The sequence below is a fragment of the Mustela nigripes genome, chromosome X (genome assembly GCF_022355385.1).
Source record: "Mustela nigripes isolate SB6536 chromosome X, MUSNIG.SB6536, whole genome shotgun sequence".
Lineage (NCBI taxonomy): Eukaryota > Metazoa > Chordata > Mammalia > Carnivora > Mustelidae > Mustela > Mustela nigripes.
In genome coordinates this window covers 29,100,012-29,115,170 of record NC_081575.1, presented here as the reverse complement: position 1 = coordinate 29,115,170, position 15,159 = coordinate 29,100,012, and the positions used below count along the sequence as shown (strand labels likewise).

Genomic DNA, 15,159 nt, shown 5'->3' with positions numbered 1-15,159 from the left:
GTATTTGTGTAGGTGGGTTATGAATGAAGGTATTCATGCTCACATACAAAACTAAATACCTCATTAATACTGATGACCTAACTTGGCATTTGTCATAATTCAGATTCAGTTTCTATGATCATCAGAGTATATGAAATTAGATTAAAACATGTATGTACATCTTGCTATATATCTAGTCTCATGCATATGAGACTTGTCATAATTTGGATAGAGTATGCATGATTTTGTAGAATTAAAAGTCAGTTATTATTTCTAGTGCTGCAAATATTTGACTTTTGAATTATTACTTTTCTTAAAAGTAAGTAGAAAGTAGAAAGTCCATCTAGGTATTCTTAACTCTGGGGTCTATCAAGTTAAATTTTATTTACTAGTGGAATATATAGTTACTACTATGCTATTAACATGTATAGATTCAATGGGTTCTTTTTTCCATTCATCTCAAGCTACTTAATAATTGTTTATTGTTGTTATAATGTATTTATTGTTACATGGCAGGCTCCCAGGGTGATGTGCCAGGAGAGGAAAGCTGTTTGGCAAGAAGCCTGACAGTGTAGCACCACCAACCACAGCTCGGGGTCTGGGCTTCAGTTTTGTATGTTCATAAATTCAATATTCTAAATGTCACACTAAGGACATTCATAAAAGACAGGTATAAACCAGAATGGCAATTTATTAATTTACAAAGACAAACAATTGTTCATGAGGATTTGAATTAAAAATGGCAAATTTGGGGCACTTGGGTGGCTCAGCAGTTAAGCACCTGCCTTTGGCTCAGGTCATGATCTCAGGGTCCTGGGGTGGAGCCTTTCCTCAGGCTCCCTGCTCAGATGGGAGTCTACTTCTCCCTCTGCGCCTCCCCTGCTCATTTTCTCTCACTCTTTCTCTCTCTCTCGGATAAATAAATAGAATTTTTAAAAATGGCAAATTCTTGTCAGGGAGATCTTTATGGCAAACCAAATTATAATCAGAAGAGTGTCCCTACCAGGGGCGCCTGGATGTCTCAGTGGGTTAAAGCCTCTGCCTCCGGCTCAGGTCACTGGAGTCCTGGGATCAAGCCCCGCGACCGGCTCTCTGCTCCGCAGGGAGCCTGCTTCCTCTCCTCTCTCTCTGCCTGCCTCTCTGCCTACTTGTGATCTCTCTCTCTCTCTCAAATAAATAAAATCTTTAAAAAAAAAAAAGAAGAAGAAGAAGAGTGTCCCTACCATAGAATAAAGGCAAGGTGAGTTTGTTGTACAATTCAAATACATAATAGCGCTTATTATGATTGCTCCAAACACCCATCTCCCCAATATAGAGTATTTGCTCTCCGGAGAGACTGGTGTATTTGTTTTACAGATGAGTGCTCATCCACTCAACTGCATGGATGGTGCCTGTTTAGTTAGGTTTTGTATTTTTCTATGGTTTCTTTGCTGATCAAAACTTTGGATTCGCTCTTTTTAAAATTAACTAATAAAACGTGTTTCTTTGACTGTTACCTCTTCGGTCAGATAAGTCTTGTATAGCTTGCCTAGAGGCCATTCTATCGTCAGGGAAATTAGCTCCCTTGAGTTATAGCCCAACTTGTAGGTATGTTGAGTCAGGGGACAGCAACCTAGTGAATAATTCTATGGGGGCACCTCACTGTGGCCGGTGAATGTGATTGTCAGATTAAAATACCAGACGCCTAATTACATTCAGATAACAAGGAAATTTTAAAAATATAAGTATGTCCCAAATATTGCATGAGGTGTAGACATACTGAAAAATATACATTCATTGTTTATCTGAAATTCAAAGTTAACTGGATATCCTGTATTATTGCTTGCGAAACGTGGTCAAGCCCACGAATACATTAACAAGATGCCATGAGGTTTTCCTGGGTTCACGGTGTTTGGTAAGCACCGATCCGTTCGAGTGTCTCTTGGAACAAAAACGTTCCCACTGAAAAATTGCCTAGGTGGATAAGCAGGTGGCAACCAAACACGGAATAATCTTGGCCCTTTGAGGAGCCCGTAACTGACGCAACTGCCATAAATGCTGCCTTGATCGATTACTCCACCCCCTTCATTCTCCTCTTCCTGCAGCTAGAGTGATTGCTCTATCTCTTCTTCCTTCTGTAGCCCCGCCCTTCCAGCTCTCCTCGCTGGAGGGTAATCTGTAGCCCAAAAAGGGCCGGCCAAAGCGCCGACGTGCTCAGAGGAGCGGAAGTAGTCAAATTTCATTGAGAACCGTAAAGTGCGGCTGGCTGTCTCCCTTTCCGGATAACGACAACAGCTCAGACTGTCAGTGCCGGCCTTCCTCGTGTAACGAGGATCTGCCGGACCCTTGCTATTTCAATTCTCTTTTCCCATTCCGGGCCCTTCCCTATCGTCGTCCCCTTCACCTTGGATCATGTTCAAGAAGTAAGGACATGCTGTGGACTCCATCGGCTGCTCACAAAGGGGGTGGGGGTGGGGGTGGGGAAGAGGGCGAGAGCAAAGAACCTCTTTCTCTCTCCCCCACCCCTGCCATCCTTATTCCCTAAGGTTTTTGTAGTACTAGGCTCTCACTCGCAACTTGCAACACTGTAACCTTTCCATCCCTAATCTTCAATCGAGTTTTGATCCTCCCACCCTCATTTTCTTTTTCCTTAGCCCTCTTTCTCTTTTGCCCCCTCTCCCAATCCTATCCCTGTTCCTAGGTTCTACCAATCACATCCTTGCACTGTGATTTAAGGGTATATCCTCTTTAGCTCAGAGGAGAGCCCTGCACTCAATGCCATATGTTTATTAGTTATGAACTGAATAAGGGAAGGCTTGACTTCCTGGGTCTTGGGAATGAAGGAGTCTGGGTGACAGGAAGCAAGCGGCCTGTCATGTCTATTGCCTAGCTGCCAGATTAACCTTGTCTTGAAAATAGCGTGATTGCCCCATAGGCAGTTCAGTGTAAGGAAGACAAAAATTCTTTGGGAACCTACCTAGTGGGTTTTTCTTCCAGACTTGGTAGACATAAAAAGCAAAGGGGGAACATGGGCAAAGGAAGGTGGGTTTTGTGCATGACATTTTGAACAAAAATAAATAGGGATCTTAGAAATAATCCTCATCATCACTTAACAAAACAAAACAAAACCTCAGCAGATTGCATAGCCTAGCAGGGGCCAGTTTTCTGTGTTATATTTGGGTTGGTCTTTTGTGTTTCAGCGCCTGAGAGGTTTTTGTTTTGGTTTGGTTTACTTTTGTTTTTTCACACAGGTTTTGTTATAGGTGGGGATCTGTTTCTTCCTGGGTAGAATTGAGGAGGGTTTTCCAGGAAAGGCATTTGTGTAGCTGATTACAGATTAGGATGTGAAATATGCCTCCTATCCTCCCCCCACCCCCACCGCCCCCCTCCATTGTGTATACATGACAGTTTAATATTGTATTAAGACACTGGTTTTGCGCTGGACAGAATTAAAGGGAAATGATATTTTTAAAAACAATTTATTTCATAGTTATTTTAGACATCTAAAATACTTACTTGGGAATAGATGACTAATGAAAACAATACCTTTAGCTATTTTGATATGTCTGCTTGAAAATGCCTTTTTCTTGCAAAAATCATTTGACAGATTTGATGAAAAAGAAAATGTGTCCAACTGCATCCAGTTGAAAACCTCAGTTATAAAGGGTATTAAGAACCAGTTGATAGAACAATTTCCAGGTATTGAACCATGGCTTAATCAAATCATGCCTAAGAAAGATCCTGTCAAAATAGTGCGATGGTAAGTCTATTTTTCTCTATATAAAGCTCAGAGTAGCTGAATATTGTATGATTAGATTGCACTCATAATAAATGGAATTATTTTCACATTAACCATTGGTTGATTAATTATAGAAGTAGATAAATAGAAAAACTAAAACATCAGTATTTGTATTTTCAAGTGTTTCTCTTTGTTCCTGAAAAATGTAGCTTTGTGTACTGATTGTTTTATTAGAGTTAAGTGTTTTTATTCAAACTTGAATTTATTTCAGTTTGTACTGTAGATATTTGTTTTATTGAATTACCTAATGATGAAATTAAGATAATAAGATGTGAAATGAAATTGTAGTAGGTCATATTTTTTTTTATTCCTCTATTGGACTGTTATGGTAGGTGAAACAATTTAAATGGTGATTTTTTTTCCTGGATATTTAATGAAATATAAAAGAGGTTACTGTATCTTTGTAGATGTATGTTTCATATTTTTTGTTATCTAAAGGATGTTTGACATATTCATTTTAGAAAGAAAATATCTAACTTGGTACTTTGTGACATTTGTCTTACAGCCATGAACATATAGAAATCCTTACAGTAAATGGAGAATTACTATTTTTTAGACAAAGAGAAGGGCCTTTTTATCCAACCCTAAGGTTACTTCACAAATGTAAGTCTTGTTAGAAAATATGTATTTGGGGCACCTGGGTGACTCAGTGGCTTAAAGCCTCTGCCTTCAGCTCAGGTCATGGTCCCAGGGTCCTGGGATCGAGCCCCGAATTGGGCTGTCTGCTCAGCAGGGAGCCCCCCCCCTGCCTTTCTGCCTACTTGTGATCTCTGTCTGTCAAATAAATAAATAAAATCTTTTTTTAAAAAAAGAAAATATGTATTTTGGGACATGGAAAGTTAGAAGTGATTTCTGGAAGTTAACTTATTAATACTAGGTGATAAGGGATATAAAACTAAAATGAATCCCCATCTTGTAGTAAATTTTAAAAAATGCAAATTTTCTTATTAGGCATTCCAGAAAGGCCAAGAAAGAACATTCATTCATTGAGCAAATATTTATTGAACTTACCCTGTGTCAGGCTCTGAACTAGCTACTTGAGAATATGACAGGAATCAAAGGCAGACATTGTTCCTGTCCCTATGAAGCTAACAGTCTTGTTGGAAGAATAGATAACAATTAGATAATTACATATATATATATGTACACATGTATACATGTATACATTCGATAAATACATAAATATTCACAAACGGTGATAAGTGCTATGAGCACTTCCTTCTTTTAAATTTGTATGTAGATTTGTCTTGTAGAGATAACTCTGTATAAAGGAAAGGACTGACTAATTGTGGGAGTCCCAGTTACTGTTAGTTGAGTGCCAAGCTCAGGTGTTATGAAATAATGTTTCTTACATACCTACATTATTATTAGACTGAGTACATTACAAAAGAAAATCCAAAGGAGATACAATCTTCATGTGCAAGAGGTTTTTAACTGTGAAGTCAAAATTTCCGCTTTTCAAACCAGTATATTTCTGGCATTCCAGCCAAGAGGCAGAAAGGAAGGGAGCAACTGGAGGGCTCTAGAGATGGTAGTGGTAACTTAATGAGTTTGGTTTTTGGTAAGACGAGATCAATTTTGAATTACCTGGTAGAATGGAGGTCTGGAGCGGTAAGGCGAGTCTTAAAAGAGGTGAAGCATTTTATCATTTAGGAAGGTTATTTACAGATTAGGAAGGATTATTTACAGTTATTTGATTAAGTATTGATTTCCTCGGATTAAAAAAGTACAATGGAGAGAAACTGAGTCCTGATGCAATGGGAAAAGTTTAAAATGAAAATATGTTGGTGACATTAGGACATTTTGATGACATTAATTCCTTTTTAACTAAAAGAGAACAAAGACAAAATGCTCAAATGTCTTGCATGAATCTAGATTGGGTCCTGGTTTGAAAAACAAAATTCAAGCCCTCCTCCCCTGCCTCAAAAGAAATAAAACACTTTCTTAGACCCTTGGGGCAAAATTTGAACATGGTTTGGCTAAAGATGATATTGTACAACTAGTGTTAAATTTTTAGGTATGATAATATTGTGGTTATTTAGGAGAATGATTTTATTTTTAGGTGATATGTACTTATGGTGAAGCATTATGTCTGAAATTTCAAATGGTGGAGGACAAAATATGTGTGTAGAAATAAAAAGAGATAGAGCAAGTAGAGCAAAGGGTTAATGAAGAGTTTTTCAATCTACGTGGATGGTGTCCAAGTGTTCATTGAACTATTCTTACGGTTTTCCTCTATGCTAAGACTTTGCATAATAAGTTGGAAGAGAGAAATGTCCCTATTTAATGATATTTTGCTAGGAACCAACCTTTTAGGACATCCTAAAGTTATTGATTTGCAAGAAGCACAGTAATATGGTGGTTAAAAGCATACTTGGAGTTAGGAACACCAGGTTCAATTCCCAGCACATGTCATTTTTGCCAAGCCACTTAAACAGGTCAAGTCACTTAACGTGCTTAAGCTTTATTGCCTTATCCTTATTTTTTAAAAGATTTTATTTATTTATTTGTCAGAAGATGAGAGAGAGAGAGAGAGTGCTCAAGCAGGGAGTAGCAGCAGGCAGAGGGAGAAGCAGGTTCCCCGAGGAGCAAGGAGCCTGGGACTAGATCCCAGGACCCTGAGATCACAACCTGAGCCAACAGCAGACACTTAACCCACTGAGCCACCCAGACATCCCTATTGCCTTATCTTTAAAATGGATATATTATCCCTGCATCAGCCTCCACATTCAGCGCTGAGTCTCCTTGGAATCCTCTCCCTTTCCTTCTCCTCCTCCTCCTCCTCCCCTGTGTGTACTTGCATTCTCCCTTTCTCTCTCTCAGATAAATAAATAAAGTCTTCAAGAAAAAGGATATATGGTATTATCTCCCAGGGTTGTGAGCATTAAATGAGACTGTGCATATAATTCATCTAACACAGTGTTTGGAACACAGTAATGGCTTAATATAAGATAGCCGCTGTAGTGATATAGTAATTACTATATTCCCTTGTGCAAAAACCGTCCACTACTACTGTGTATTATTGTCCTTACCATGATCAGGATCATCATCATCATATTATTAAAGGGCAGGTACTAATGAGGATGGAGAACTGGAAAGCAAATTATGTATAAATGCGTTCATTCAGGTTCCTTTTTTAAATAAGATGTTTAAATTTGAATCCATGTTTAATATATGGTCTCGGTTGGAAGAAGACTTACTTGTTCTCTAACTAGTAGGAGGGCTAGTGGTAGGGCATTAAAGTGAATAAATTTGAGGGGCACCTGAGTGGTTCAGTGGGATAAGCCTCTGCCTTCAGCTCAGGTCATGATCCCAGGGTTCTGGGATCGAGCCCCGAATATGGGCTCTCTGCTCAGCAGGGAGCCTCCCCACCCCACCGCTTTTCTCTCTGCCTACTTGTGATCTCTCTCTCTCTGTTAAATGAATAAAGTATTTTTAAAAAGTGAATAAATTTTACCAGTTAATTATTATTTCCAGAAAACCCCGAGAGGTCTAAAAAGTTTTGAATCCTTCAGGAAGCCTTTACTTCTTAGATTGTGAACTATTAGTAGACACACATACACACACAAAAATAAGTTTTTTGAGATTACAAAAGGAATTCATGTTCATAGAGAGTTGGAAAATAGAGAAATGAAATCATCTGTATTTCCATGACCTAGAGATAACCATAGCTAGTATATCAGTGTATTTCTTTTTTTAAAAATTTATTTGAGAGAGAGGGAAAACAAGCAGGGGGAGGGGCAGAGGGAGAAGCAGACTCTCCACTGAGCAGAGAGCCCAATGCAGGGCTTGATCCCAGGACACTGGGATCATGACCTGAGTTGAAGGCAGAAGGATAACTGACTGAGCCACCCAGGTACCTCTATTTGCTATGTTGGGTGTATGTATAAACATATGTATTTTTTTCCTTTTGAAGTTGTGCACTCTGTTAAATAGTTTTTAATTAATAGAGTTGTTTTTTTTTTTTTAGGACAGTTGCAGGTTTATAGAAAAATAGAGCAGAAAGTACAGAGTTCCCATGTACTTCCTACCCTCCTTCCCTTGTTATTAACATCTTATATTGATGTACTGCATTTGTTACTATTGATGAACCAATGTTCTTACATTATTATTAACCAAAGGCCATAGTTTATATTAGGGTTCATTCTTTGCATTGTACATTCTGTGGTTTTGTCAAATGCATAATGTTATGTATGCACTGTTACAGTATCACTATGTACTATCATAGTATCATAAAACAGTTTCACTGCCCTAAAAACCCTTTGCTCCACCTCTTTGTCCCTTGCTCCTTCCCCTCAACCCCTACCACCCACTGATCTCTGTAGTGGCTGTTTTTTTTTTTTTTAAAGATTTTATTTATTTGACAGAGAGAGAGAGAGAGCACAAGTAGGCAGAGCAGCAGGCAGAGGGAGAGGGAGAAGCAGGCTCTCTGCTGAGCAGAGACCCGATGTGGGGCTCCATCCCAGCACCTTGGGATCATGACCTGAGCCGAAGGCAGATGCTTAACACCTGAGCCACCCAGGCGACCCTGGTGTTTTTTTTTTTTATTATTATTTTTTTTTCTTTTAACATTAGTATGAACATTTACCTGAGTATTACATAGTCTCTAAAAATATGGTTATGTTTTATGTATGTTATACTTAAGTCATTTATCTCTTTATTGTTGGACATTTAGGTTGATTCCAATTTATTTCTATTATAAAGAGTAGTACTTCAATGAATATATTTCTACCTAAGTATATTATGTATCTCTAATTTTTAAAAAAGATGTTATTTATTTGTTTGACAGAGAGAGACAAGACAGGGAACACAAGCAGGAGAAGTGGAAGAGGGAGAAGCAGGCTTCCCATTAAGCAGGGAGCCCAACGTGGGCCTTGATCCCAGGACCCTGGGATCATGACCCGAGCCGAAGGCAGATGCTTAACACCTGAGCCACCCAGGTGGCCCTCTCTAATTTTTTCTTAGGATAAAGTCTTAGTAATAGAATTACTGAGTCAAAGAGTTTGAACCTTTTCAAGGCTGTTGATACATGTTGCCAAGTAGTCCTAAAGAAAGATTGTACCCAATTACAAGCCTTCTAGCAATGTATAAGAATGCTAGTTTTCCCACACTCTTGCTAGCACTGGGGATTACTTTTGTTAAAAATATTTACCAATATGGGGACACCTGGGTGGCTCAGTCGGTTAAGTGGCTGCCTTTGGCTTAGGTCATGATCCCAGGGTCCTACATTCGAGTTACACATCGGGCTCCTTGCTCAGCAGGTAGCCTGCTTCTCCCTCTGCCTGCTGCTCCCCCTGCTTGTGCTCAGCCTCTCTCTCTCTGAGAAAGAAATTAAATCTTTAAAAAATATTTACCAACTTGCTAAGTAAAGGAGGTGCTTTAGTTTTATTTTGCATCTGTCAAAATACTATAATTTGGGGAAATATTTGTTCATGTCTTTTGCCTTTTTCTATTCAGTCATTAGCCTCATTAATTTATGTAATGTGTTTCTTTTCTTCTAGATCCTTTTATCCTGCCACACCAGCAAGTTGATAAAGGAGCCATCAAATTTGTACTCAGTGGAGCAAATATCATGTGTCCAGGCTTAACTTCTCCTGGAGCTAAACTTTACCCTGCTGTAGTAGATACAATTGTTGTATCCTTCCCAGGCTGTAACTGCTAAAAAAATGTATTCACAGTATTTTTGTCATTACTGAAAGATCTTTTGTTCCAGAGAAAATTAGATGTACTTTTTGGAGGTTACTGTTACTGTTATCTCATTCCTTTCTGGTTACATTTCAAGATGTGGGAAATAATATCTTTTCTTGAGACTAAATTATGTCCCATCTTAGAAGTTAAATGGAAACAAGTAATAAAAGAGTCCCAGCTGCATTGCAGCCCAGTTATGGCCCAGTGTTATCAAGACTCAGGACACAGTATAAAATTTGATTATGGGGGCACCTGGGTGGCTTGGTTGGTTAAGCATCTGCCTTTGGCTCAGGTCACGATCCCAGGATCAAGCCCTGCATGGGGGGCCCCTGCTCTGTGGGGAGTGTGCTTCTCTCTCTGCCCTCTGCCCCCGCAACATGGCTTGTGTTTTCTCTCTTGCTCACTCACTCTTTCTCTCTCAAATAAATAAAATCTTTAAAGAAAATAATAATAAAACTTGATTATTAATGGAGAGGATATGTATGATATGACTAGATCACTTCTTCGGGCATCGGCTTGCTACTTTTACTGGTGGCTTATCCATGTGCACTGCAGTAAAAGCACTCAAAAGGGAAAAGAGCTTAAATATCAGGTAGGGTGTTAGAAGTGGGTAGTGGGAAATATGGACAATTCCCAACTTTCATTTTAAAGTTCATTTTTTTTTAAGATTTTATTTATTTATTTGATAGACAGAGATGACAAGTAGGCAGAGAGGCAGGCAGAGAGACAGGCAGAGAGACAGGCAGAGAGACAGGCAGAGAGACAGGAGGAAGCAGGCTCTCCAAGGAGCAGAGAGCCCGATGCAGGGCTCGATCCCAGGACCCTGGGATCATGACCTGAGCCGAAGGCAGAGGCTTTAACCCACTGAGCCACCCAGGCGCCCCTAAAGTTCATTTTTAAGTTGGCTAGGCCTCAGAACATACTTACTCAAAAAGAAATGTTTAAGTTTCAGGTAGTCCTTAAAACTCAATGATATGGTTGAATAATTGTGCATTATTTTCATTTCTACAGCGGTGGTTAGCTATATTCTAGATTAACTGGTTTTTTTAAAAAAAGATTTTATTTATTTATTTGACAGGGAGAGATCACAAGTAGGTAGAGAGGCAGGCAGAGAGAGAGAGAGAGAGAGAGGGAAGCAGGCTCCCTCCTGAGCAGAGAGCCCGATGCGGGACTCGATCCCAGGACCCTGAGATCATGACCTGAGCCGAAGGCAGTGGCTTAACCAACTGAGCCACCGAGATACCCTGATTAACTGGGTTTTTGTCAACTATCTGGACAGGAGGATATCTTGTCATAGATAAAGTGGCCATTTGTTTCAGGTTGAGAGAATACTTGGTAGGAATAGGGAAATCACTGTGGAGTGGGAAGGCTGTTGAAGTGGGTTTAAGAGTGTGTCCTGTACTCGAAAGGATAGTATCCTCTGTTGTGGCAGTTATATTTAAGGGGTAATATAAAGTGTATGTTTATATCTTAGGAAAGCTTATATTGACATAGATACTGGTCACATAATAGGTGCTCAAATATTTTTGGAACGTCGAATGAATGTATGAACTGAAAGTGAGGTGGAGAAAATGGAGAATAGTATTCTGTGAGGACAGGGTTTGTTTTTTTATGTTTATGATTTTTCTAAGTGTCATAGATTAGTAGTTCTGGAGTTTCCCTTAAATGGAAAATTTAGAAAGCCTTTGCTTTTTAAGCAATTTTTATTTTGAAATAATTTTAGACTTTTAGTTACAAAACTAGTACAGAGAGATACTGTGTACCCTTGAACGTTTACCTTGTAGAATATGTACTGCAGTGTTTAACATTTTATGTTTTTTAAAAGATTTTATTTGAGAGAGAGAGATAGCATGGGTGAGAGGGCACAGGCGGGGGTAGAGGCAGAGGGAGAGGGAGAAGCAGATTCTGCACTGAGCAGAGAGCTCCCTGTGGGGCTTGATCTCAGGACAACCAGGATCATGACCTGAGCTGAAGGCAGACACTTAACTGACCGAGCCACCCATGCGCCACACCATGTTTAACATTCTAAAGGCTTCAAATGATAACCAAGAACATTTTGGTTGTTCTAGAAAGGTTGAAACACTGAATTCTTAAAGATAGATTGGAGATTTAATAATTATTTTAATGTGTCTATTAAATAAAACCATCATTCAGTGATTACATTAGTGATTACATATTTATTTCACAGTTTTTAATACTTACATGCAAGAAATTTTATCTTCTTTTTTGCATGACTTAATTTTGGTTTTGTTGGCATTGAGTTATAGTATTAGCATTTAACTTAACAACCAAGAATGATAATTAGATTCATTCATCATTTATTGAATATTTACCATGAGCCTACAGACTCTGCTAGGTGTCTGTCCTCAAGGAGTGTTGGTGGTCCGGGTGAGGATACAAGATGGGTTCAAAGTGACTTTTACCAGTAATGTGATCATTGTTTGACACCCCCTCTCTAAGGCATTTTGATAGATAAATAGTTTTCTTAGCTGTGTGTTTTCAGGCAATCATGGCAGAAGGAAAACAGCATGCTCTGTGTGTTGGAGTCATGAAGATGTCTGCAGAAGATATGTAAGTCTCATGTTAGTCTCCCCTAAGCTTTTGAGATATGGGTAGCCTACTCAGGAAGCATCAGAATTACAGGTTAAATTTGCTCTCATTCATACCACATCTTACAAATATTTAAGCAGAGAAGCCTCATTTCTGATTTTTCCTAACACTTAAGAAGCCATTGAAACCCACTTTCTTTTTTTTTTAAAGATTTTATTTATTCATTTAATAGACAGAAAGCACATGTAAGCAGAGAGGCAGGCAGAGAGTTGGTGTGGGGGGGGGCAGGCTCCCTGCTGAGCAGAGAGCCCGATGTGGGGCTCAATCCTAGGACCCTGAGATCATGACCTGAGCCGAAGGCAGAGGCTTTAACCTACTGAGCCACCCAGGCGTCCCTGAAACCTATTTTCTCTCCCGGATTGCATTCTTTCTTAAGCACTCAGATAAGAACTGTGTGCCAGCACAGCTGTTCTGTATGTATGTATGTATGTATGTATGTATGTATGTATGTGGTATTTTAGGAACATCTTATTTAGTATGGTTTAAATTGGGTGGGAGGAAAGATGTTTTGCTATTAGTTTCTTTTATTTTTTAATTTTAAAATATTTATTTATTTATTTATTTATTTTGAGAGAGAGAGAGAGGAAGAGAGAAGGAGCAAGGGGAGGGACAGAGAGAGGGAGAGAGAGAGTCCTTGAGCAGACTTCCCACTGAGCACCGAGCCTGACGTGGGGCTCTGTCCTAGGACCCTGAGATAATTACCTGAGCCAAAATCAAGAGTCTGCCACTTAACTGACTGAGCCATCCAGTCGCCCCACAGTTAATTTTTAAACCAGTGACATAGTTCAGTACTACACAGTGTTTATCTTCTCTTTTGACCTGGTAGTATAGAATATTAAGGAAATATTAAAGATATATTACCAAAATATAGTCAGTATACTGAAAAACTTTGGAACTCATTTGATGACCAAATTATTTCTATTAATTTTGTTTCACGGTTAAGTATAACACTTTGATGTTCTCCTGGTATGGTGACATCGTTACTTTGTTTCTATAGACCAACTAGTAAGATCACTGGAATCACTTTAAGACAGGAACTGCAGGGCGCCTGGGTGGCTCAGTGGGTTAAGCCGCTGCCTTCGGCTCAGGTCATGATCCCAGGGTCCTGGGATCGAGTCCCGCATCGGGCTCTCTGCTCAGCAGGGAGCCTGCTTCCCTCTCTCTCTCTCTGCCTGCCTTTCTGTCTACTTGTAATCTCTGTCTGTCAAATAAACAAATAAAAAATCTTTAAAAAAAAAAAAAGACAGGAACTGCAGCAGAGTAATGTAGTTTAATGTAGTCAATAATGTTAATGTAATATAAGTAAATTCCCTACACGTGGCTCAATAATTGCAAAATAGCAATTCATTTTGAATTATATTTATCATAAGTAAGCCTATAAAAATTCATAACAATATGTTTATATGCTTTTTTCCTTCTATAGTGAGAAAGTCAACAAAGGAATTGGCATTGAAAATATCCATTATTTAAATGATGGGCTGTGGCATATGAAGACATATAAATGAGCCTCAGAAGGAATGCACTTGGCTAAATACGGATATTGTGTTGTATCTGTGTTTGTGTCTGTGTGTGACAGCATGAAGACAATACCTCTGTGGTTATGCTGAATAAATTCAACAAATGCTAAAATTCTGTTAGCTTCAAAAATTGTTTTAATTTTTCTTAAAGTCAAGTTAAAATTGGGTAGTAAACCTGGACATTAAGAGGTATCTGGTAAGTAATCAAACTCAGACAACTTGATGTCCTTTCTTAGACTAATGATGTAAAATGAAGGGCAGGACTTGGTAAATGAACTTGATAGTATATGGCTGACCCCCAGAGACTCTGCCTACTTAATGGGGCTGGAAGATAGACTGGAAATTTTCTCCCATTACTCCTTAGAAATGCCCTTTCTCTTTTGTGTGTTTTTTGTTTGTTTTATTGTTGTTTTTCAACTTTTCATGATGGAAAATTCCAGAATATATGAAAGTAGGTGGGGAATAGGATAATGAACCTTTTCTGTATTCATCACCCAGCTTCAATTCATGGCAAATCTTACTTCATCTGTATCTCATTACTCTTTCCCACTGCACTCCCCAATTATTTTGAAGCAAATCCCAGATATATAATTTTATCCAAACTTTAATATGTATCTTTACAAGATAAGTGGTTTTAAAAAAAACTATCATCATCGCTTCTTGGCCTTTTGGCTAAGGTCAAGTGTAAAAAAACTATAATCACACCTAAACTATCGTTATCACACCTCAAAAATTTAACTGTTTCTTAATATGATCAAATATCTGGTTCAAATATGTGACAAGTGAACTTGATTGCCTCTTTATTTTTTTAACCATTTGTTTGCTTGAGATTGGTCCTAGACAAGGTCCATATATGGCATTTGGTGGTTATTTGTTTAAGTCTCTTACGTTAGAAATTCTCCCTTTGTCTTTTCCCCTTTAAATTAATGATTGAAGAAATCTGGTTGTTTTGTCTTACAGAGTTTTCTCCTGCATTCTGGATTTTGTTAGTTGTATCACTATAAAGTAGTTTAATTTGTTTTTATGCCCCCCTGTGTAACCCATAAACAGATAGGCTTGATGAGATTCAGGTTGGATTTATTTAGTGCCCTGTCCCAAAGCTGGGGAAACTCATACTACACAGATGCTCAGAGCTTTCAGATTTGCATCCCCTCTGTATGCCCCAGAGAACATGTATCTCATATCATAAGTGTTCTATGAAGGCCATGGACCTATTTCAATAAGAACAGTAAACTGTTTTGGGAATTAAATGAGAATTAAATGGGAATGTACATAATGACAGTGGGTATTTCTCAATAACCTTGCTGTTCTAGTGTCTCAGTCATTTTCATTTGGTTGTTTACCAATATATGACATATGATTTTATTTTTCAGATGGATACAGACATTTACAAGACTGTGGTGACCCGTGTTACAGTTAGAAGTTGGTGAGAAAGGTGAGGGAGGTTAGTAAAAAGAGGCCGTTTGGCTGTTGCAGCTTGCCCCCAAGATACAACATAGGTGAAGGTTATTGATCTGGGCTCTGACCCTCAGACTGAGAAACTTTCCCACTAATGAAACTTGTAGGACTTGAGGACTCCCACATTAA

At 38.7% G+C, this 15,159-nt stretch overlaps 1 protein-coding gene across 1 annotated transcript; it reads left to right on the top strand.

Moving 5' to 3' along the window:
- Nucleotides 1–2,169: 2,169 nt before the first annotated feature.
- On the top strand, nucleotides 2,170–13,687 carry MCTS1 (MCTS1 re-initiation and release factor). The gene is made up of 6 exons (XM_059385742.1): nucleotides 2,170–2,381; nucleotides 3,566–3,718; nucleotides 4,263–4,360; nucleotides 9,259–9,392; nucleotides 11,949–12,016; nucleotides 13,479–13,687. The coding sequence occupies exons 1-6, from the start codon at nucleotides 2,371–2,373 to the stop codon at nucleotides 13,558–13,560; spliced, it is 546 nt and encodes a 181-aa protein (XP_059241725.1). The 5' UTR covers nucleotides 2,170–2,370; the 3' UTR covers nucleotides 13,561–13,687.
- Nucleotides 13,688–15,159: the final 1,472 nt, after the last annotated feature.

Excerpts from the sequence above, each read along its gene's own strand:
- MCTS1 (XM_059385742.1), top strand. Across the intron at positions 9,393-11,948 it reads CTGTAGTAGATACAATTGTT|GCAATCATGGCAGAAGGAAA; the intron begins GTATCCTTCCCA and ends GTGTGTTTTCAG. Across the intron at positions 12,017-13,478 it reads AAGATGTCTGCAGAAGATAT|TGAGAAAGTCAACAAAGGAA; the intron begins GTAAGTCTCATG and ends TTCCTTCTATAG.